Source organism: Dipodomys spectabilis, unplaced genomic scaffold, assembly GCF_019054845.1.
Source record: "Dipodomys spectabilis isolate Male_0828 unplaced genomic scaffold, ASM1905484v1 ptg000002l, whole genome shotgun sequence".
Lineage (NCBI taxonomy): Eukaryota > Metazoa > Chordata > Mammalia > Rodentia > Heteromyidae > Dipodomys > Dipodomys spectabilis.
The window spans coordinates 55,912,318-55,937,776 of NW_024870679.1; the positions used below are offsets into that span (position 1 = coordinate 55,912,318).

The 25,459-nt window shown below is 39.7% G+C and overlaps 1 protein-coding gene across 2 annotated transcripts in view; it reads right to left on the reverse strand.

The window, feature by feature from the left end:
• Eps15 (epidermal growth factor receptor pathway substrate 15) overlaps positions 1-14,290 on the reverse strand; it is a 123,148-nt gene extending 108,858 nt beyond the window's left edge. Inside the window, exon 1 of one of the 2 annotated variants that reach the window (XM_042674684.1) lies at positions 14,184-14,289. In XM_042674684.1, the coding sequence (XP_042530618.1) occupies positions 14,184-14,216 (33 nt within the window). In that variant the 5' untranslated portion in view covers positions 14,217-14,289. Of the gene's footprint in view, positions 1-14,183 lie in introns of both variants that reach the window. The other variant, XM_042674694.1, reaches the window with a different exon arrangement.
• Positions 14,291-25,459: the final 11,169 nt, after the last annotated feature.

Genomic DNA, 25,459 nt, shown 5'->3' on the forward strand with positions numbered 1-25,459 from the left:
TTTAAAACATAAAAAGATCAAAAGCATTAAAATCAAAACATGTGATCATGATCTATCTTATTGCTATTTTTCTTCATTGTTCCCAGTTTTCTTTAATGAATAATTTAAATGAAAAATTAAAGGAAAAAAGTTAAAGGAAAATTTATATGAAATCTGCATACAAATATAGTGAATAAAGGCAATAATATGTACTGAATGTCGTCGATATTCAAACACTGTTTTTCCTGGTGAGATTGGTTCTGGAATCCACAGATTTTATAAAATGATGCAGTATCTCTGCACATCCTCATATATACTTTAAATCATCTCTAGATTACTTATATCTAATGTAAATGCTATATATTTGTTACATTGTATTGTACAGAAAATAATAAGGAAATTATTTTTTATCTACAGTTGTTTGAATCTGTAGATAGAGCCAATAATATATACATAAGGAAATGGAAGCTTAAAACAGTTTAATTATGGTCACACAAAGATGGAACAAAGGGCAGAGTCAGAATTCATTCAGGATTCAAAAATAAATTAAAAAAATAAATCTAATGACTTTCTCGCTATTTGAAACGTCTTAGTACTCCTAGGATGAGCATCTTAATATGCTGCCAAAGCAAAAAGTACACAAAATATTGGGCATACTATTTTGGAATACGAGACTGACACTGGGGCATAAAACTCAGAGCTTTGTGTTCTTATTAGGCTTTTCGCTCAAGGCTGGTGTTCTACCACTTGAGCCATACCCTCACTTCCACTTTTCATTGGTTAACTGGATATAAGAGTCTCGGGGGGAGAGGGGGAGTATAGTTATGGAGTTGGGAGGGCAGGGATGGTAAGGGAAAAACAAAGGAGGAGGCAACAATGCTTGATAAGAAATGTACTCAATACCTTGCTCATGTAATTGTAACCTCTCCGTATGGTATTTTCACAATAAAAAAGCTTATTAAAAAATAAATTAAAAAGAGAGAGTCTCAGAGACTTTTCTGCCTGGTTGGCTTCGAATTACCATCCTCCAGATCTCAGCCTCCTGAGTAGCTAAAATTATAGGAGTGAGCCTCCAGTGTCCAGATACAAAGATAAACTTCTTGTTGGAAAGAGGCTCCCAGTGTCTGAAACTCAAGTTAGAAATGGTTTATTATGGTCTGGGAGTATGGCTTAGTGGTAGAGTGCTTGACTAGCATGCATTGAAGCCCTGGGTTAAATTCCTCAGTATCACATAAACAGAAAGAGCTGAAAGTGGTTATTGCTCAAGTGGTAGAGTGCTAGCCTTAGCAAAAGTGGCTCAGGAACAGTGTCCAGGCCCTGAGTTCAAGCCCCTCACCCCCCCCAAAAAAAGAAAAGGTTCATTAAATTCACAGTTAGACTCTATTCACAAAAACACAATTTGACTTGAATCAAATGCTTTTGTGTGGTCTTTTTTTTCTTTTGTGCTGGGGATATCAAACAAATGACTTCATACATCCTAGGTAAGCAAGCTATACTGAACTAATGTGCCTTTTAAGTACAACATAAAAATATAATCTACATTATCTTGAAAACTATAATAATTTAAAATTTAAATTATCACCAAAAGTATCATCAAATTGAAGTCATACCCATAGTACTTTTTTTTTTTTTTTTTTTTAATGTCCAGTCGTGGGGCCTGAACTCTGGGCCTGGGCGCTGTCCCTCAGCTCTTCAGCTCAAGGCTAGCGCTCTACCACTTGAGCCACGCGCCACTTCTGGCTTTTTTCTTTTTGCTTATGTGGTGCTGGGGAATCGAACCCAGGGCCTCAGGCATGCAAGGCAAGCGCTCTACCACTGAGCCACCTTCCCAGCCCCCATAGTACTTTTTTTATTAATAAGTTTTATTGTGAAAATAATGTACAGAGGGGTTACAATTACATGAGCAAGGTAATGAGTACATTTCTTATCAAGCATTGTTGCCTCCTCCTTTGTTTCCCCTTACCATCCCTGCCCTCCCATCCACCCCACCCCCCACCCATAGTACTTTAGTGCCTTACCTCTACTACCTTTCATCACAGTACCTATCAGTCCAGAAACTTAAGTGTCATGGTCTCACTTTGAATAGTTCATTTCCCTTTCATATCAACAGAGGACTGTAACATTATGTGGACACTCATTTTGACTGGAATATTGTCAATAACTACTTATTGCACAACAATAGGCTAGGGGAATACATGTGCCATACAAATTTAACTCTACCACTTATAACTCCAAGTAAGAAATAATAGAAGACTGATTCCTACTTATAGAAAAATTATAAAGTAAAATAACACATCTAAATCAGCTAAAAAGATATAGTACTTATTAAGATTTTAAGAAAATCAGTCCTCTTCCTCAACAACAGTAGCATAAGAATGATTTCTTTCCTTTTAGGACCCTGTCATTAATCCTTAACACACTGGACAGAATTGTTTCACTACTAATATAAAACAAGAAACAGAAATCACATAAAATTAAGCTCATGATTTCAGGGTGCCTTATTTAAGTTTTTTTAAACTCAACATCTATACATAATAATCATGGCTCATGGAAAGTTTAAGGCTTATAAACATAACCCCAAGAAGCATGTGGCAATTTCTGCAGATTATGTTTTATTGCCATAACTGAGAATAGTGTTACCAGCACCACATGGATAAGAATGCTTCAACAGAGCCCCCACTGAACAGCCTCTCACACTAATGATTCAGACAAGTTGGTTATGGTGGTGCACACCTTATCTTAGCACTCAAGAGACTGAGCAAGAGGATTACAAGTTCAAGGCCAGCCTGGGCTACATAGTAAAACCTTGTCTGAAAAACAAAAACAAACAAACAAAAAGAAATCAAGAATTATTTGGTCCAAAATGTCACCAGTGCCAAGGTTGAGAACATTCTCTGTCCCAAACCCTAAAAAATAATGCTCTTGTCCCAGCATTTTGGGCCACAGTCTGGATTTTTACTATAGATTTATCAAGAAATAAGCAATGTCATATCTTCAAATGGGAGACTACTGGTACTATTAAATTCTCACTGTAAAATCCAAAGATTAAAGGGAAGAAAATTAAGCTTGGTTTTCTTTATATATTTGTACCACACAAAAATAAGTTTGTTTTGTATTTCCATACTGGAAGCGTTATTTAATATAACAAAAGTTTCTTCTATCTCACTTCTTACTTTTGTACAAAATTCTCAAAGTTCACAGTTATGTAAAAGAAAAGCACAGTATATGATACAGGGTATGAAATGAGACTATTAACAAATTAGGAAACTACAGGAAGGGCTAAAGAAAATAGTTGCTGAGAGCCACATTTACTTTTTCTTAAACGCATTGATCAGTTCATTCTGTAATTAGAACATCACAACACACCTAAGTGGTCATAATTTATTTCTATCACATACATGAACAACTGAGCCCCACAGATCAAGCAATGTGCCCAAGTTCATAGAGCTAGTAGAGACAGAATAGGAATCTCTTATATATTATTCTGCCTATGCTCCTGAAATGTAAAAATCTAGATCTAGAGCTGGGTATGATGGGAGGCTGAGACAGAAGGATCATGAGCTCAAGGCCAGCCTGGACTACATGGTGAGTTTTAGATCGGCCTAGACTGAGTAGTGAAACCTTACCACCAAAAAAAAGGGAAAAAAAAAACTAAATTTGGGACTAAGGGTAAAGCTAAATGGTAAAGTGCTTGCCTAGCACAATGAAGGCCCTGGGTGCCATCCCCAGCAATGCCAAAAAAAATTTTTTTTTAATCTAAATTTGGCAGAAGCTCTAACAGAAAACAGTATGAATTTTAAAAATGTAAAACTTAAATATTTATACATAGTACAAATGCCAAAAAAATTAAGAGAAAAATATTTGCAAACAATTTTGCAAAGAAAGCCAGGGAAAGTGACTCATACTTGTAATCCCAGCTCCTCAGGAGGCATAAATCAGGAACACAGTAGTTCAAGACCAGCTGGGGGAAAAAGTTAGTGAGAACCCACTACTGGGTGTAGTGATACATGCCTGTCATCTCAGTTATGCATAAATAGGAGAATCATAGCCCAGCCCAACGTGGATTTAAAAAAATGAGATCTTATTCCCAAAATAGTAAAAAAAGGGCAAGGGGTATGGCTCAAATAGAAAGTCCCTGCCCAGCAAGTATGAGGCCTGATTTCAAACTCAAGTACCATAAACAAATTAAAAAAAAATAAAAGTCAGTCAGAAAGATGACCGAAGTCAAACAGAAAGTCACACAAAAGTACCAAATAGGCATTTTTCCTTTTTTAAAAATTATTATTAAGGGCTAGGAAGGTGGCTCAGTGGTAGAGCACTTGCCTTGCATGCATGAGGCCCTGGTTCAATTTCTCAGTACCACATAAGCAAAAAGAAAAAAGCTGGAAGTGGCGCTGTGGCTCAAAGTGGTAGAGCGCTAGCCTTGAGCTGAAGAGCTGAGGGACAGTGCCCAGGCCCAGAGTTCAGGCCCCACGACCGGACCCAAAAAAAAAAAATTATTATTAAGTAGTTGTACAAAGGGATTACAATTCCATAAATCAGGTTATGCGTATAATGCTTCTTGGTTAATGTCACCCCTTCCTTCCTTCCCACCCATTTTGCTCCCTCCCATCTCTACCCTCAAGTTACATTTCATTTTTCAGTTCATTTTTTATATACGGTACATTGAATATAATGATAGTTGCTCACCCTTCCTTCATTCCTATGCCCACCCCTTTGTCTACCACCAAAAAGTTATTTCTAGTTTTGATAAACAGTATATTACTTGTTCAGGGGAGCCAAATAAGTATTCTGCAAAAAAAAAAAAAAAGTAAAAAACAGAAAATACAAATAGCTAAGGGAAATGAGTTCAATCATACCATAATTAAAGAAATGATAATAAAATACCATTTTATATGTCATTTTGACAATGATCAAAAATTTTATAGGAACTGGCTCTGTGGCTAATGTGGTAGAGTGCTAGCCTTGAGCAAAAGAAGTTCAAGGATAGTGCCCAGGCCTTGAGTTCAAGCCAAGGACCCACGCCAAAAAAACTTGTACTATATTGATAAGGCTATAGAAGAACTCTCAAACACTACTGCTGGTACATTTCTCGATACAAATTAACATTAAAAATATCCTCTGACCCAACAATCACACCCACTAAAAACTAATCCACATATAAACATACATGTATGTAAAAAAATATTCACTTCAGGCTGGGAATGTGGCTTAGTGGTAGAGTGCTTACCTAGCAAGCATGATGCCCTTGGTTGGATTCCTCAGTACCACATAAACAGAAAAGGCTGAAGTGGTGCTGTGGCTTAAGTGGTAGAGTGTGAGCCATGAGCAAAAGGAGGGACAGTGCCCAAACCTTGAGTTCAAGCCGCAGGATGAGCAAAAAAAAAAAAAAAAAGAAGAAGAAGAATGTTCACTTCAGTGTTGCTAATAATAAAAGATTGTGAACAATAGTAACTGTCCATCAGGTAATTAGTTTAAAAAATTAAATACATTCATACACAACTTGCCCTGATATATCTTAAAAGAAGGGCATCTACATGTGCTATATGGCACAGCTTTCTAGATCTGATGATATAAAAATAGTAAGAACAAATTGTAAAACAGTAAGCAGCTTTCTCAAAATAAAACATATATATACACAAACTATGTAGACAATCATATAAGAACCTGACAAAATGGCTGCCACTGATGAGGGCCTATAGCAAGAAGACTTTTCACAATTTTTTTTCCAAATGTAGATTTAAACTTTCTTTCTTACTTCTGACTATAAAACTCAAGTTCCAAATTATAAGCCTTAGTATCCTCCTATTTTAAATGATAACAATAATTAAAGAGCATAAAATACTTTGTAAATTATAAAGGACACAAAATTATAAATTCTCTAACTGAATTATCCAAACCAATTATAAAAACTATTATCATTCCTCTGACTAATTTTACTAAACCTAAAGATGAGAGAATGTTTAAAATGAGATATGCTGGGTGTGGTGGTACACTCTGTAATTGCAGCACTCAGAGGCAGACACAGAAGAATCTTTAAGCTTGAGGTCAGCCTGGATTAGATAGGAAATTCCAGGCCAGCCTAAGCTACATTGTGAGACCCAGTCTCAAAAACAATAACAAAAATGGGGGGAAGGGGGTGGGAGTGGGAGGGGAGTGTAGTCGTCAAAATGAGCATCCACATAATGTTACAGTCCTCTGTTGATAGGAAAGAGAAATGAACTATTCAAAGTGAGACCATGACTCTAAGTTTCTGGACTGATAGGTACTGTGATGAAAGGTAGCAGAGGTAAGGCACTAAAGTACTATGGGGGGGGGGGTGGATGGGAGGGCAGGGATGGTAAGGGGAAAACAAAGGAGGAGGCAACAATGCTTGATAAGAAATGTACTCATTACCTTGCTCATGTAATTGTAACCCCTCTGTATGGTATTTTCACAATTAAAGACCAGTAACAATGGCTCACACTCATAATCCAAGCATTCTGGTGACCAAGTCCTGGAGGATGGCTATTCAAAGCCAGCTGGGGCAACAAAAGTCCATCTATACTTAATCAGCAAAATATAGGACTGGAGGTGTGGCTCAAGTTGTACAGTGCCAGCTGTGGGGGGGGGGGGGGGGAGGGGAGGGGTAGAAAAGGGCCCTGAGCTGTGAGTAAATTGTAACTCTACAATTGAACTTGAGTTCAAGCTCTGAGCTGGAGTTCAAGGCCAGGTACTGACACTAAAAAAAAAGAAAAGAAAGAAAAAGAAAAGGAATGCTAAATCAAAAGGACAGGGGCATGTTCCAGTGGTAGGGCCTACAAAATACAAGGCCTTGAGTGAAAAATCCTAGAATACCCCAAAGGGAAAAAAAAAATGAAAACAAGAAATCCTACATCAGTTGATTATAGGAAAAAAAACAAACAAACAAAAAAAAAACCAGGCTTACTATTACAACAAGGTAAATAAAAACTATTATTACTTTATTTTTAAAATCTTATGGTAGTTTTGTTGTTGTTGTTGTTGTTTTGCAGTTGCAGAGCTTGAACTCTGGGCCTGGGCACTATCCCTCAGCTCTTCAGCTCAAGGCTAGTGCACTAACTAACACCTGAGCCACAGCACCACTTTCGGTTTTCTGAGTGGTTTATTGAAGGTAAGAGTCTCACAGATTTTCCTGCCCAGGCTGGCTTTGAACCGTGATGCTCAGATCTCAGCCTCCTGAGTAGCTAGGATTACAGGGGTGAGCCAATGGCGCCCAGCCTTATGGTAGTCCTGTGTTTAGTTTTTTGAAGAACCTCCATACTGCTTTCCAGAGTGGTTGAACAAGTTTGCATTCCTACCAACAATGTATTAGGATTCCCTTTTGCCCATATCCACAACAACATTCGTTATTGTTTACATTCTTGATGATGACCATTTTAACTGGGGTGCAGTGGAATCTGTTGCTATGATTTGCATTTCCTTTATGAGTAATTCTTTATTTGTCTGTTGGCTCTGTGTGTGTGTGTGTGTGTGTGTGTGTGTGTGTGTGTGTGTGTGTGTGTGTCTTATGAGCAATTCTTTGTCTGTTGGCTGTGTGTGTGTGTGTGTGTGTGTGTGTGTGTGTGTGTGTGTGTGTGTGTGTGTGTCTTGAATTCAGGGCCTTTGTGGTGTTCCAGAGCTTTTGTACTCAAGGCTTGCACTCTACCACTTTGAGCCACAGTTCCATTTCTGGCTTTTTGGTAGTTAATTGGAGATAAGAGTCTCAAAAGCACTGTTCTGGCTGGGCTGGCTTTGAACCCTCGATTGGCAGCTCTTAGCCTCCTGAGTAGCTAGGATTACAAGCATGAGCCACTGCACCTGGCTTGTTGGTCATTTTTACTTCTTCTTCAGAGAAGTCTCTATTTAGCTCATTAGCCCATTTATTAACTGATTGGTTGTTTCTTAATTCCACACTCTTGGGCATTTATCCAAAAGATTACAAACTAGGATACACTAAAGCCACCAGCACAACCATGTTCACTGCAACATTATTCACTGTAGCCAAGGTATTGAATCAGCACAGATACCCCTCAATGGAAAATGGATCAAGAAAATATGGTACATATACACAATGGAATTTTACTAACCCATTAGAAAGAATTTTACTCGGGGCTGGGAAGGTGGCTCAGTGGTGGAGCGCTTGCCTTGCATGCCTGAGGCCCTGGGTTCGATTCCTCAGCACCACATAAGCAAAAAGAAAAAAAAAGGCTGGAAGTGGTGCTGTGGCTCAAGTTGTAGAGCTCTAGCCTTGAGCTGAAGAGCTGAGGGACAGAGCCCAGGCCCAGAGTTCAGGCCCCACGACCAGACCCCCAAAAAAGAAAGAAAGAAAGAAAGAAAGAAAGAAAGAAAGAAAGAAAGAAAGAAAGAAAGAAAGAAAGAAAGAAAGAAAGAAAGAAAGAAAGAAAGAAAGAAAGAAAGAAAGAAAGAAAGAAAGAAAGAAAGAAAGAAAGAAAGAAAGAAAGAAAGAATTTTACTCATCCATTAGAAAGGAAGATATTACATCACTGGCAAAGAAATGGAAGGACCTGGAAAAAATTATGTTAAATGAAGTAAATCAAGCACAGAAAGACAAAAGTTGCATGACAACTCCTTTGTACAATTACTTAAGTATTTTTAAAAGACATAAAATAATTTTTAAAGACATTGAATATCTCCCCCCAAAAATTCTTTTTTTCTTGATGTCTTTCTCCTAAACACACTTAATTAGATTATCATCTACCTAAATACAATTTGGCCACCTTACTGTATTATAGCACTGAACTTACAATATTCCTTACACTGTTAAACACTAATTAATTTTTAATGGAAGTATATCTTGTTGATGAGGTTCAAGTGCTTAAGAATTCAAATACTTTAAAATGAAATTTCAAGTATATGGATTTGCCTAATGAACTCTTCTCTGCTTTTCTGTTTATTCTTTTCTACCAGTTCTCCAAGTAACCAGATCTCTGTCAAGCCATTTTCTTGTGTTTTTCAGAGTTATAATCTTATTAAGCTAAATACACACAAAGAAGTATATAAAATGTTATATTTTATCTTTAAAAAGGATGTAAAATACCCTCTATTGAACCCTTAAAATTAAACTACTAGAGATAGGAGATTCACTGTTAAGGATGTTCAATCTTTTTCGACTACATAATCCTCTTGTTATTAGTATTTGGTCTGAAAACAGAATGAAAGTAAAGGAATGCACTCTTAAGATTATTCCTGGGAGACTACTGGACAAATCCAACTGTTCCTAATTAATTTTAACTATGGCAACCCCTCCCAAATACTGAACATTCCAAACCATTTTTGAGAACAGTTAGAGATTTCCTGAGTATACTGGATTATAATTACAGGCAACAAGAAAAAGAAAAATATCATTAATGTGCCTTTCCCATAATAGGAACTCAAGTATCTATCATGTTGACTAAAATATTCCTTCTCTGGTTCTCAAAACACATTGTAATGCTCAGCCCTGTGCATCTGCAGTTATGAATGTTAGACCACTAGGGTGATATGTTTATTATCAAATATTATGTTTTTTCAATAAAGTTTTTTAAAAAAAAACCAGAAACTAAAATTGTAGAAAACTTTCTCCTCCAATTTCCAAGTTTTCTGAAATGCAGTTATACTGCACATGCAACTCTGAAAAAAGCATTAATATCTGGGAGGTTGAGACAAGAGTATTTCAAAATTGATGCCAGCTATATAAGGAAACCCTGTCTCAAAACAAATGAATAAACAATAAAAAAATATTTATACCATTTATTGTTTTGGATTATATGCTGGAATTTCTTTAGACCCAATTAATAGCTTTTTAAAAATTATACCAAGCCTCTAGTACACTAGGAAGTGTAACAGCTTTTTAGTTCTACAGAGCTTAAGTTTAAAATCTTAGATCTAGTTAGGTGCCGGTGGCTCACAACTGTAATACTAGCTATTCAGGCGGCTGAGATCTAAGGAGCACAGTTCAAAGCCTGCCGGGGGCAGCAAAGTCCATGAGACTCTGATCTCCAATTAACCACCAGAAAACCTGAAGTGGGTACTGTGGCTCAAAGTGGTAGAGCATTAACCTTGAGCTGAAGAGCTAAGGGACAGCGCACAGGCCCAGAGTTCAACCCCCATGACTGACAAGAAAAAAAAACAAAAAACATTTACTCGCCTGTGTAAATTATTACTTCTATTTGTAAAATCGACTGATTAACTAAAATTCCTGACAAATAGTAACAAGCAAAGAGAAGCTAACAATAGCATTATTAGGAATCTGGACATTATAGGAAGAAATAAAACAGAAAAGTTAAAAAAGAAAATAACATATGCCTTTTTTGCAAGCTGTAGCTATAAGCAAGTATCAAGATCTTTCCCATTCAAATTTCACTATAACTAGAAAAAAAGAAAAGAACATCATGAACTAACCTGAACTTAAAAAACACTGACATTGGGCTGGGAAGGTGGCTCAGTGGTAGAGCGCTTGCCTTGCATGCATGAGGCCATGGGTTCGATTCCTTAGCACCACATAAGCAAAAAAGAAAAAAGCCAGAAGTGGTGCTGTGGCTCAGGTGGTAGAGCGCTAGCCTTGAGCTGAAGAGCTGAGGGACAGCGCCCAGGCCCAGAGTTCAGGCCCCACGACTGGACCCAAAAAAAAAAAAAAAAAAAAAAAACACTGACATTATCCAGCACTAAATTTACCTTGAGAAAGTCCAAAAGTCATAGGATATGATCTATAAAATAGAATGTTAAATTGGAAAGATATTCTGATTAGGTAATTCAAACTCCCCTATTAGAAGTTCTATGTTTTTGTCCCCAAAGTCCAAAAAAGTGTTATTGTTTGCTCATTAGTACATCCTTGATAACATGAATAATTCTTATCACATAACGAATGCTCAATAAATATCGGTTGAGTAAATTTAAAGTTAAGAAACCTGGGAATTGGGGCTAGGAATGTGGCTTAGTGGTAGAATGCTTGACTAGCATGCATGGAGCCTTGGGTTTGATTCCTCAGCACCACATAAACAAAAAAAGCCGGAAATGGTGCTATGTCTCAAGTGGTAGAGTGCTAGCCGTGGGTAAAAAAGAAGCTCAGGGACAGTGCTCAGACCCTAAGTTCAAGCCCCAGGACTGGCAAAAAAAAAAAAAAAAGGAAAACTGAGAACTGGAGACTTTACTTCATTCTATACCTATTATAAAACTGGGATTGAGGGCTGGGAAGGTGACTCCATGGTAGAGTGCTTGCCTTGTATGCATGAGACCCTGGGTTCGATTTCTCAGCACCACATTAAGCAGAAAAGGCCAGAAGTAGCACTGGGGTTCAAGTGGTAGAGTGCTAGCCTTGAGCTGAAGAGCTGAGGGACAGTGCCTAGGCCCAGAGTTCAGGCCCCACAACTGATTAAATAAATAAATAAAATTTAAAAATTGGAATTGGGATTGGAATTTAATTAATCTAGTATTCTATAATTTCAATCATTTATTTGGGTGATAGGAAAGTAAGACAATTAATTGGCAGGCAGAGAAGAGGATGGCATAAATTAAAACATCTTTTAAATATACCTCTTAAAATGACAGTTTTGTTTAATTGGCAAAAGCCAAAAAATTGTAAAGACAATCTCAGAACAGTGCCTTGAACCTAACAGGTATAAGATTTCCCTTGCTGGGGGCACTGTGGCACAGGTACTTGGAAGAGGCAAGAGGATAACCTAAGCCCAAGGGTTCCAAGGAAAACATAGCTAGATCACCACTGCCAATGCCCCACATCCCTCCCCATCCCTTAGAAGAAAAAAAAAGTCCCTACTCTCAAAGGTCTCTCACTTAAGTAGGTCTAAATCTAAGTGTGAGTGTGTGTGTATGTGTGTTGAAAAAGTGGGAGGAGAAATAGAAAGTGACATAAAAACCAATAATGAATGTAATACTGAGCTGAGCTGTTATCTGAGTTTATTGGGCTCAAGAAGGTAAAAAAAACTAAAGTTAATTTATTTTTTAAAAAATTAAAACTAAATTTAAAAACCACAAATTTACATTTTGAAAGAAGGAATACATTAGGAATCATTAACAATTAGGTTCTTTTCTCCTATGGCACTACACTACAATCTCATGGCCTCTTAAAGTCAAAACATTCTTAATTTACTTATTTGAATTTTCAATACAAATTAATATAGAACCTTCTCTCAAACAACACTACTTCCTTACTGATACACTATTTACTCTAGATACATGTTAATAACCTAAACATATAACCACCAAATATACATAATTTAAGTGACTATAAAATAGAACCTGAAGTAAATCTCCAAAGAATGAATGAAAATAAACAGAAACTTAAAACACAGTATTACCTAGGGAGAAAAAAAAAAGTAGGCCTACAACTGAGAGGAAATTCTACAGAAGTCTTCAAGAGAACAAAATCTTTTGGAGGGGAAACCTGCCAGAATTAGCCAACAGAGCCAGAAACAGCAGCCTGCCAACAGGGATTTTCTTTAAGGAGAATCACTATAGCTAGACTCACAGAAAGTGAACACCCAAAAGTCATTATTTCCATTACTCAAATTTGAGTTTCAGAAGAACCCTTCCAAATAGATTGACGACTATGTTAAACCCTCATATATGCCATGTTATCTGATGGCAGAAACAATATAATCAGGCTAGGAATGTAGCTTAGTGGTAGAGTGCTTGTCTAGCATGTATGAAGCCCTGGGTCTAACTCCTCAGCACCAGAAAAGGCTGGAAGTGGTGCTGTGGCTCAAGTGGTATGATGCTAGCCTGGAGCAAAAGAAGCTCAGGGGCAGTGCCAGGCCCTGAGTTCAAGCCCCAGAACTGGCAAAAAAAGAAAGAAAGAAAGAGAGAGAGAGAAAGAAAGAAAATATCATCAATATCAAATAAGTTTTGAGAATAAACTTCACTTATGATAGAATTTCTGCAAGCTGAATCAGTTAGGGGACCTGGGTCATGGATAGACAGATAAACAGACAGATATAGAGATATGTGCACCTGTGTACACATACAGAAAAAGTACATATACATGGAGAAAAGGCTTCTTTTGCTGGGAAAATGACTTTTCATGCCAAAATGATGCCCAAATGCATGTCCCACTCCAATGGGACCCTTAGTCCAAAATCATCCAACAAATTTAGTCCTAGGGGAGAGGGAGATATTACAAAGCAGGAAGGCTGAAGTGGGCCCGGGTCAAGGGGTACAGGGCCATCCGCCGTGCAGCTAACAAGCTCAGACCTGGAGGCTGGAATGAGGGACGTGGGAGGAACTGGCCAGATGTGTGGCACCTCATCATCCCAGACATAGTGGAGAGCCCACGACGAGGCTTTCCAGCTGAGAGTGGGAGGAAGCGGGCTCACAGAGGGAAAGTTTAGGACTTTTCTGGGAGGCACCAGAACTGGGCTCTAAAGGAAGCAAAAGGGCAAGAGGAAAGAACTTGAGAAGCTTTTGGCGGGGATTCTCCGAGGACCAACTGATCACCCCTGGACGTTCCCAGCACCAAGCCTCGCCAGACGGCCGCACCTGCTGAAAGATGCGTCCCTGAGATCCGCTGGGACAGCGACTAGGCGAGAGCCCCTCCCTGGGTGGAAGAAGAGTTGAGTTGGGAAAAATCTGAATGGAGGAGAGTCTGACCCCGAAGTGAACCCGAGCGAGCGGGGAAGCCAAGTCGCACTCTACCTGGGGAGACTTCCTTGGAAGGGAGGCTGCTGGCTCAGGGGACCCCCGGGGGAGGGAGGGCCGAAGGTCGTCGGCAGGGGGGGAAGGTCGGGGGGGGAGGGGAGCTCCCCGGACGCCTCACGACGGAAACAACCCCGTCGGGGACCCTCCCGCTCTGCCCCGGACCAGCCTCGCGCGACCCGGCGGCCAGGCTGACCCCCGCGCGAGCTCAACAGGAGCGCACCTGGCGGGCGCCGGGGCCTGGCCGGAGAAACTTCCCGGGCCGGTGAGAGGGGACGGGACGGGAGCCGGCGGGGGCCTGGGGCGTCGGGGCGCCAGGGGCTGCGGGCGGGCGGGCGGCGCGGGGCGGGGCCGGGCCGGGCGGCCGCGGCGCCGGAGCTCCGGCCCGGGCCCGCAGTCACACACTCCCCGGTCCGCCCGCTCCCTCGCTCGGGCACGCCGGCCGCCCGGCCCCGGCACGGCGACCCGGCGGGGGAGGGAGGCCGAGGGCGGCGAGGGTGGGCCCGGGGGCGGGAGGTGAGGGACACCGGCCGGCCCAGCCCGGCGGGCGGAGTTACCTGTGTCAGGGAGAGCGGGGCAGCCGCAGCCATGGTGTTTCCATCATGCACGGGAGGGGAAGGAAGGACGGGCGACCCAGGCTCCGGGCGGGGAGGAGGCGGAGGGAGCGGCCGTGGGCGAGGCCCGGCGGGAGGGCGGGCGGGCGGGCGGGCGTCTCTCCCAACTTCGACAACTTCCCTCGGCACGCCGCCCCGCCCCGCCCCGTGGGGACCCGCCCGCTCGCCGGCCGGCCCCGACAGGCCGGGGCGGAGCCTAAACCCTGGCACCGGACTTCGGGCCTCCGGACCAGAGTCTGGTCCTAGGACGCGCAGAAGAAAACCCGGCACGGATATTAAATTAAATAGGACGGGCATCGGCTCCAGATTGTCCTGGTGTACTTTTAAGGTGGTTCACCCACCTACTGTTCCGCTTCTGATTCTGGGAAAAGTAAAAGGGGTGGGGGGGAGAGGGTAGGAGGGGGCAAGGAAATTTTGCCCAAGATCCAGGTGGTTTGTGAGGACTAAATGAAATAATAATAACAAATAGTAACAGAGCTTTGTGCCAGGCTTCAGACTAGAAGCTTTACTTTTGGATTGTATGAAGGAAGGAACTGAAACAAAAAGTCTACAGATGAGGAAGTGGAGTCAAAAATAAGTTTCTTACAATTCATCCAGCTGCTTTTATATCTCGGAAATAAAGGCTTTAAAAGTCATTTCTTTTCAGAGCTGAAAGCTACATGGAAGGAAGAAGGAATATTTTCCTTGCTTGGTGCCTGGTCCTCTTTTGATTGTTCAATAAAAGCACGGGAGAGGGTTGGGGGTGTATTTTAGTGGTAGAATGTGTACAACAGACCCTGAGTTCTATCCCAAACTTCCTTCTTTCTCTAATGTATCATCTCCTTTCCAGAGCATCTCCTTCAAATCAGATTACACACTCTCCTTTTTAACCTTTCTTCTTTATCTTATAAAGTCATCCTCCTAATGATCAATGACACTTGTCTACTCCCCGAGACTAAGAGCTCCTCAGTGATAAAGACTATTATAAATATATCTGGTTTATTCTCAGATCTCATTTCCTCCCATATTAAATGTAACACAGTCTAAATACTTTCTCATGCTGCCACCCTCAATTTGAATAACCAGCCAATTACCTGAAATTTTCATCTGCAAAGGCTCTGTTTATATGTTACCTACTTCAAGAAGCCTTCTAGGAATGGGAGGGAAAAACTGGGAGAGAGCAAGAGAAGGGATGACATTGTCCAAAAAGAAATGTACTCTCAGTTGCAATGTGGCTTAGTAGTAGAGTGTTTGCTTAGCATACACGAAGCCCTGGTTTCAGTTCCTCAGGACCACATAAACAGAAAAGGCTGGAAGTGATGCTGTGAAGTTCAAGCCCCAGGACTGGCAAAAAAGAAAAAAGAAATGTACTCTTCACCTGATTAATGTAACTTTAACCCCTCTGTATATCACCTTTTTAATAACAATAAAGTATTTTCCAAGAAGACTTCTTAGAAGTCTGCACCTCACCTTGCCTCACCTCTGAGTTGCTCTGATATGATTTTTAATACTCTGCATTATTCTAAGAATTAATTGAGGATTTGTCTGTCCCTAATGGACTGTCTTTGACCAAAAAAAAAAAATTGGTTCCCTTTTATATCACAGTAAGGACATAGCCTAACCTCAATATGCATTTGCCGAAGTTGGTCTTTCTTTCTCAGTCATGATGACCTTCTAGGTAACACCCAGTTGTGGTGAGAACCATTGCTCTATCAGGCCCACACAGTTACCATTATCATGGCAGTCTCTATATGATATATTAAGAGAAACAACTGAATACAACCTAGGATACAGTTATCTGCACTTCAGTTTTTAAACTTATTTCCACCAAAGGAAAAAACTCAGAAATGCTCTTAAGAGCATTGTCAGACCCCTCTGACAAGGTCAGAGAACCAAGCTACACAGGTCATTTTGGAGCTGCCTGAAGATTCAATAGGGTTTTCCTTGGCCTCTTTTTGCTATTACTCTTTTTTTTTAAATTTCATTGTCAAGGTGATGTGCAGAGGGGTTACAGTTACATAAGTAAGGTAATGAGTACATTTCGTGTCTAACTTGTTACCCCCTTCCCTCATGCTGTTACTCTTTTTAACTCAAGGGAAGAGATACTGTTTTCAATTCTGCTTTTGTACATTTGTTAGTATAAGCACAATGGATGTTTCTGACACTTTTCTACATTATCATATGTGAGCTTCACAACAGCTCTAAAAGGAAGTACTATAATCACCACTTTACAAATGAAGTAGTTCAATGTTACAGAGGTTTTGCCCGAGGTTGTAAGGATAATAACCAAAGTAATACCATATAGTGAAATGAACAGGGCTCAGACTACAGAAACTTTCCAGTTCCATTTACTACTAGGTTGTTGTAAAATAACCAAAAGTTGTAGATATATAAATGAAGTTAAAACCACAACAACACCTGCAAGTCAACCAGCTGCTGCTGGCTGATGCTTGTCATCCCAAGCTATATGGGAAGCTAAGATTGACAAGATTTCAGGTCCTGGCCAGCTGGTGCAGAAAAGTCCTCAAGATTATGTCTCTCTCCACAGAAGCAAAGCTGGATCAAGTGATATTTGCCAGCATTGAAAGGATGCCTAAAAGTAGACTGATCATAGGTGCACTCCCAGGCTGGAAGCAAGATCCTATCCTAAAAATAACCAGTGAAGAACAAGGCTGGAAGTGTGGCTCAACAGTATCATGCCAGCTGAGCAAGCATAGGAACTGAGCTTAAATCCCTGGTGGTTCAGAAACAAATAAAACCCTGAAAAATTGCAGAGCAAATTCCTTCTACTTGTTTAAGTAAGGGCCACTGAAAGCAGATTCAGGAGGGGTTTTTTTGTTTATTTTTAATATAATCAGACCTCCAGGTCTCTTCTAGAGCACCTATAATTGATAGTAGCTTCTTTTCTCTCTCCACTCATAGGTTCTAGGTTCATTTAACAACTTGACATATATTGGGAGATGGGAACAGGCCTATAGGGAATGATGGGTTCAACTCCCAAAACAGGCCCACAGCTTCTGAGTCTGGGTTTGGGGTTTTTTTCTTTTAATGAGACATCAATGACAATTTGCAAATGTGTGTCCCAGATCTCATCAAATCACTGGGTCACATTCCAAATCTATTTTAAAAAAGTAAAATGTAGCTATTGAAAGATATGTCATGATCTACTTCATTTTAACAAGAATGAACTGCATAGAGAAGACAAAAATAACTATTTTTTTTCTAGGGCAATTTAATGTCTATGGGTCTCTGAGCCTTAGAGTCCTCCCATGTACTTGGGAATGACTATAAAAATTAAAGAGTATGCATAAATAGCTTATGAATAAGTCTGTTCTAGACTAGATATTCAATAAATGATAGCTGGAAAATCCCCTTCTTCAAAGTCAACATTTAACTCTCTACCCCTTAGGCAATCCTCCAATTACTAAACCTGATTTCCAGATAGATTCTTTACAGTGAGGTGGGGAGGGGCACTTGAACAACTGACACATGTATTCTTTTGTTTGTTGGTCGTCGGACTTGAACTCTGGGCCTGGGTGCTGTCCCTCAGCTCTTCAGCTCAAGGCAAGTGCTCTACCACTTGAGCCACAGTGCCACTTCCAGTTTTCTGGTGGTTTATTGGAGATAAGGGTCTTGCAGACTTTGCTGCCGGGCTAACTTTGAATCACGATCCTCAGAACTCAGCCTCCTGAGTTGCTAGGATTACAGGCATGAGCCACCAGCGCCCGGCAACAATGTATTCTTGAAACTGGAAAAGTAGATGCTCCCTAAAATTGTATCCCATGAATTAAATGTTGATACTAATAACCAAGTGCTGCTTTCATGTGCTTTATTTAATTGTCACAATCATCTTATAGGCTTTCTTTATTTTATTTTACAGAAGAGATATTTGCTCAAATTCATAATGACAGGGCTGGGAATCATACAAAGGTTTTTCTGATTGACTCTACTTCTCAAATAGAGTATATTGCTAGTGTCCTGCAGAAATTAATTGTCCCTATGAATACTTGGTAAAAATACATTCTTGAATGTGGAAAGCCGAAGATAAGGCTCTAGATTTATAACATTAAACCTGAGACAAGCTTAAAGAAGAAATCTTAAATCATAAGTAGTTTTGTCATCAGTTATCTCTCTACACCATTCTCCCCAATTCCCCAACCTACCCTTAAAGGAAATCACAACTATTTTTATTTCTTTGTTTTTCAACTGTCATATCAACTCTTCATGAACACTGTTACATCCATGAAGTTAGTATTTATACAGTTGAAAAATGCAGGATGAAGGGCTAGAAATGTGGCTTAGTAGTACAGTGCTTGCCCTGCATTCATGAAGCCCAGGGTTCCATTCCTCAGTACCTCATAAACAGAAAAAGCCAGAAGTGGAGCTGTGGCTCAAGTAGTAGAGTGCTAGCACTGAGCAAAAAGAAGAGACAGTGTCCAGGCCCTGTGTTCATGCTCCAGGACTGGCAGAAAGAAAGAAGAAGAAAAGAAAGAAAAAGAAAAGAGAGACAGAGAGAGAGGACAGAAAGAAATACAAGATGATTGATTAAACTCTGGGAAGAGAGAGCTGTGAGGAACTCTGAATATACAAAGAACCACTTTATTTCCATGATTCTTTGAGAAGGACTTTCCACACAAGTTATGCTAAGCTTTAAAAAATAAATCGTACTACAATTGTAATAGTAATCCAGAACTCACGCTTCTAAGCTGCTGGTTCATAAATATAGCCCATCATTGTTCATTTTTGCCCAGAGCAGAAAGAATAAGTGAGGCTACACAATAATAACAATTGTGCTACACAAATAACTGTCCTGTGCCAGGATCTGAGCCATGAAAAGAACAAGCAGTAAAAGACTTTAAATGCCACATACACCCAGGGTGTGATGGATAGTTCAAAGTTGTCATCATCAACCAATGTTTCAGTGCCAGGGAATGTCCTAGAAGCAGACTGAATTTAGAACTGAAGAGATCCAACTTGGGCCATTCTTGATTCACAACTTCTTTTTTTGAAACTATGGACAAATCAGTAAACTATACTAGCCCTCTGTCAACTAAAGGTAATCATAGCACTTAACTGGTTGAACTATTATGATGACTACATGAGATTACATGTGAAAGCCTGGCACAGAGCAGCACTAGGTAAGTGTTAGTTCCCTTTCTTTCCTATTGCCCAAAATTTAGGGTTTAACTAGCCTGAACAAAAAGAAAAAAAATCATTTCTTAATGATATCGGTGGTATTCCAAGAACTCCTTAATGATTTTTTTGAACAAAGTTTTCTTTATACTATTAGGAATATTTATTCAGTGCTATGGAATAAGGGAGATTATCACATTTATGTTCCCTAAATGCATTGGCTTCTAGTAAGAAAGCAAAGGCAGCAAGAAAGTACATTCTCACTAGAAGCCAATGAGTTATACACTTGTCCAATTTCTTTCCTTTCTTCACCCTCTCTTAGGAAGGGTCCTGAAAACTATCAGAACTCAAAAAAGGATACTACGGGAAAGAAAATATTTGTAGTCATAACTGCAGATCCTTTCATCTGGATTTCAAAGCATTTTCTCCATTAGTAATTACTAGCCCTGTTTAACATGTGTGAATACTGAGACACCATCAAATTAAGAAGCTTGTCCTAAATCACAAGGCAAGTCAGAGGATGGGTTACAGACAGAACAAAGTCTTCCGGTTTGCCAGCCTTAGGCTGTAAAGTAGGGCACATGAGAGTCAACAGAAGCTTTAAGGATTGAGAAGAAGTGTTTCAGATAATCTTGGTTCTGTACCTTTGAATCAGGCCAGTGATAGGAGCATGAGCTTCAGTCAAATTTAGCTTCAAATTTCAACTCAGCTTACTGGCTACATATCTTCAATCAAATCACAATCTAAGTTTTGACTCCTCTGTCTGTAAACTATGAAAAAAACCTTGCACTTTGCAGATGCTGATAATGTTGGATTGTGTGTTTGGGGAAAACCAAGACAGCCCTCTCACACACATATAATGACAGATGACTCTTTCAGTTGAAGACTTTTTAAAGCCATAATCACAGTTGTGTCTAAGCTTAAAACCATGACTGTGTACTGAACATGTCACATTATAGCACAATAGAAGATGCCTTGTTCAAGTCTTCGTGCTTTTCTTTGATTCTGTGCTAAGTCCAGTCTGTTTAACAAATTCAGTTGGCTAAGTCTTTAATGTATACCCCAAATTCAAAGTATATTTTTATTTTTTTTAATTTTTATTTATTTTTTATTGTGAAAATACTGTACAGAGGGGCTACAATTACAGGGGCAAGATAATGAGTACATTTCTTATCAAGCATTGTAGCCTCCTCCTGTGTTTTCCCTTCCCATCCCTTCCCATCCTCCCCCCACCCCCCCAAAAAATTATATTTTTAAAATACAGTCAGTCCTGACCACATTTCCCCCTGTGGTGGTGATATTGGGGTTTCATCCTAAATCTTGACCTTTGCCAAGCAGGAGCTCTACTCTTTGAGTCACAACCCCAGCCCAACTTCTCATTCTTTTTTATGGCCACATCTTTCTTGTCAATTCCTGCTGAATTTCCTTAAATAATTTCCCTGTTTCTATACCCGTGTCATTCTCCATATCAAAGAAAGATCTTTTGAAAAGTATAAATCAGATCTTAGAATTAACCTGTTTGAAACCTATAGGGATTTCACTCCTTTCCATAACCTGCCTACACTGGACACCAGATCTTTCCCAATAAAGGATTTGTGAACAAAGCACAGAAGAACAAGTGAGTTCTGAGCATGCTGAGATGTTGAATATGGGAGAGGGGGAAATAGCAAAGGATGAATTAATGGACTGGAAAATAACCAGTCAGAGTAATAAATAAACTGGAAGAAGCTTAGAGAAATAGATCTCAGAGCTGAGAATGTGGCTTCATGGTAGAGTGCTTGCCTAGCATGCATGAAGCCCTGGGTTTGAGACCTCAGAACCACATAAACAGAAAAAGCTGAAAGTGGCACTGTGGCTCAAGTGGAAGAGTGCTTGCCTTGAGCAAAAGAAGCTCAGGGGCAGGCCTGAATTCAACTCCAAGACTTGCACAGAGAGACAGAGAGACAGACAGAGAGAGAGAGAGAGAGGGAGAGAGAGAGAAAGATTCTCAGAGATGCAAAATCACCACTATACACTAAAAAGGCTTCATTATTTTATGTTTGTCAAATTTTCAAATCTAGTAGTTTTGCTTTTTTAAAATGAATCCTAATGAGGAACCTATTTTAATTTTCAAAAGAAAGTCTAGATTATAGGCCAGGAATATTAGCATCAAGATAATGGTTAAGAATATGGCTTTGGCCAGGTGCTTGGTAGTTCATGCCTGTAATCATGCTGAGATCTGAGGATCATAGTTCAAAGCCAGCCTGGGCAGGGAAGTCCATGAACCTCTTAGCTCCAATTAACCACCAGAAAATGAAAGTGGTGCTGTGGCTCAAAGTGATAGAGTGCTAACCTGTGAGCAAAAAGGCTCGGGGGCAGTGCCCAGCCCCTGAGTTCAAGCCCCATGACCAAGAACAAACAAACAAAGAAAAAGCCATGGCTTTGGAATCAAATTTGGGTAGAATCAAATTTGTATTGGATCAGGTCTTCCATTTATGAGCTATAATAGCATGGACAAGTTTTTAAAAGTTTTAGAGCCTCAATCTTATGCAAACCAACTCACAAAGTGACTGAAAGAATTAAATGGCCAATGCTTATAAAGCATTTTGCAGTGTCTGGCACGTGGAAAGGAATATTCAACAAATAGGGATTATTCTATTATAATAATGATTTTAATTAAGAATAACTACTTTATGTATATTAGCTTTCTTTATTAATAAACACTACTACTTGTGGCCTTTAAGACTGCACCATTCACAGCAAAATTTAACACTGAGGAATACAAAAACTAGGCCTATGTATCGAAAGCACTCTAACTCCTGTTGAAAACATAAAAACATTTAAATAGAAAAGCAGTATTTTTGCACAACTCTACATGAATGTATTTATACTATCTTTACAAATAAATGTTTAAAAATAATTTTTTCAGCTAGGCACTGATGGCTGCCTCATGCCTGTAATCTCACAAAGTTGAGATCTGAGATCTGAGGATTCATAGGCAGCCTGGAAAGGAAAGTCAGTAAGACTCAGTTTTACCTCCAATTAACCACCAGAAAACTGGAAGTGGAGCTGTGGCTCAAAGTGGTAGAACATTAGCCTTGGACAAGAGTTCAGAGGCAGCACCCAGTTCCTGAGTTCAAGCCCCACAATGAACAAAAGGTAAACAGTTTTTTTCAGCCAGGTACTGTTGGCTCATGCCTGTAATCCTAGCTACTCAGGAAACTAAGATCTGAAGATTGCAGTTCAAAGTCAGGAGGAGAGGAAAGTTTATGAGACTCTTATCGCCAAGACTAGTAGAGTACTAGTCTTGAGAGAAAAAAGCTAAGGGACAATGCCCAGGCCCTGATTCAAGTCCTATGATGACACCAAAAAATGTACAGTTTTTTTCTATTGGTACTGGACCTGGGCACTGTCCCTGAGCTTTTTCATACAAAGCTGATGCTACCCCACTTGAACCACAGTTCCACTTCTGACTTTTTGGTGGTTAATCAGAGATTTGAGTTTCTAGCTCAGATTTTCTTGCCCAAGCTGGCTTTCAACTGTGATCCTCAGATCTTAGCCTTCTGACTAGCTAGATTACAGGCATGAGCCACTCGTGCTCAGGCTAAAAATAAATATTTTTATTGTTATTGTTTGACATCATTTCTATTTGCAATGGAAGAATTTAATCTAGCACTTGAATAGAGATGCAAGGATTTGACCTAACACCAATGAACACAATTGGCTGTGTTGAGCTTATATAGAGATAATATATCTATATAATATGTCTTTAATTCTATGTCTGTACAATATACTATATATTAAAATTCTTTGCAGAGTTGTTTAAAGTTAATCTTTGCACTATATATTTTATTTTCCAGATCTTCAAGCCTAACTTCAAATAAGATATGACTGTTCTTTTTAAATTATGAGTTATAAATATAACATTTAGGGGGCTGGGAAGGTGGCTCACTGGAGAGCACTTGCCTTGCATGCATGAGGCCCTGGGTTCAATTCCTCAGCACCACATAAGCAAAAAGAAAAAAGCCAGAAGTGGCGCTGTGGCTCAAGTGGTAGAGTGCTAGCCTTGAGCTGAAGAGCTGAGGGACAGTGCCCAGGCCCAGAGTTCAAGGTCCCACAACCGGACCCAAATAAACAAACAAACAAATAAATAAATATAACATTTAAATTTGGGCTATGCCTCTGAGAAAGTTATTTAGTTCCTTCATCCCTCCATGTGAAAAGATATATGATAAACTCAATCACATTGGGAAAATATGAGTGAAAATAATTTATATGAAATCTTTAGCATACAATAAACACTTTATTTTAAAGGTTTTTTTATTGTAAAGGTTACATACAGAGAGGTTACAGTTACATAAGTCAGGTAATGAGTGCATTTCTTTTTGAACAATGTCACCCCCTTCCCTCATTTTCTCCTAGTCTGTCCTCCCCACCCCCATGTTGTATAGTTCATTTCCAACATAGTGTCTAGTGAGTATCACTGCTGAATTGGAACACCCTTTGTCCCACCATTTCTGTGCTTCCCCTTCCACTCCCCACATCAGATAAACTTATATATAAGACAAAGGGTACAGAAATCAAAAACAGTGACAAAAGAGAAAAAAAAAGAATCGTAAACAATACAATAAAAAACAACAAATACTATATAAGCTACTTCTTTACTACTTTTGTTACACCCAAATTCAGTGGAATTTGAAAAATCGTCAATACAGAACAATTGTGTTCATGAAAAACAGTGGCTTTTGCATGACTATAAATCTTAAATTCTGGGGCTGGGAAGGTGGCTCAGTGGTAGAGCGCTTGCCTTGCATGCATGAGTCCCTGGTTTGATTCCTCAGCACCACATAAGCAAAAAGAAAAAAGCCAGAAGTGGCGCTGTGGCTCAAGTAGTAGAGCGCTAGCCTTGAGCTGAAGAGCTGAGGGACAGCGCCCAGGCACAGAGTTCAGGCCCCACGACCAGACCCAAAAATAAAAAATTTTAAAAAAAATTTTTTTAAATTCTGTAAAATTACTTCTATACTTAAATGTCCATATAAAGAATATTTTGAGTAGCTTTTTTTTATTACCAGAAGATTCTGATTGGAACTTCAAAGATGCACTAATTATCTCAGGCCCATAAAAATGTACTGAGCCAAACCCTAAAAACTCATGGCCTAATGGATTTGTTTTCAGACCACTGACTAAAACTTCCAACAACAGGTCTGTAAAAGAGAGAGACTTACAAAAAAATAGATCAATGAGCTAAGCATCAGTGGCTCATGCTAGCTACTCAGGAGGCTGAGGATCGCCGTTCAAAGCCAGCCCGGACAGGAAAGTCCGTGAGACTCTTATCTCCAATAAGCCAATAGAAAACTGGAAGTGGCACTGTGGCTCAAGTGGTAGAGCACTTGCCTTGAGCTGAAGAGCTGAGGGACAGTGCCCAAGCCCAGAGTTCAAGCCCCACAACAGACAAAAACAAAAACAAACAAAACAAAACAAAACAGATCAATGGACATCTAACAAATCATTTCTATTATGTCAAGAATTCTACAGTGCAGAGGACTTACAGAAGTGGAAAAGACATGAGCCCCATGCTCAAAGAGCACACACAGTCTTGGGAGGAAGACAGGCAAGTAAAATGGAAATTAAAGTTAAGAGAAATAAAGTGAAGAGAAGACAAAGATTCCTGTGAGTACACACAGATACACTATGCGACACTATGCGACAAAGGGAAGTTTATGAGAGGAGTCTATGGATGACAGGAAAACTTAAATATGCATATCTTGGTGAAGCAAGGAATGGATGGAGAAGGAAGTATACCAGATGGAGGAAATAATGTTCATGAAGGTCCAAAAGCAAAAGAAAGTAGAGCTCTAGAAAAAGTCTTGTAATTCAGTTGGTTTGGCGGTTAGCTTATAAATGTACAAGGCTAGGGTGAAATTTAAATTGGTGTTAGGCACTCTGATTATAAAAGTGTAGTCTTCATCCTGAGGACAATGTAGAGTTGTTGCAAGATTTCAAGTCTTCATCCTGAGGACAATGTGGAGTTGTTGCAAGATTTCAAGGGAGAGTGACTTTGATCTGGGTATATTGTAAGCATGTAGGGAATATCACAACAAACACCTCCCCCCCCCCCATACAAGTAA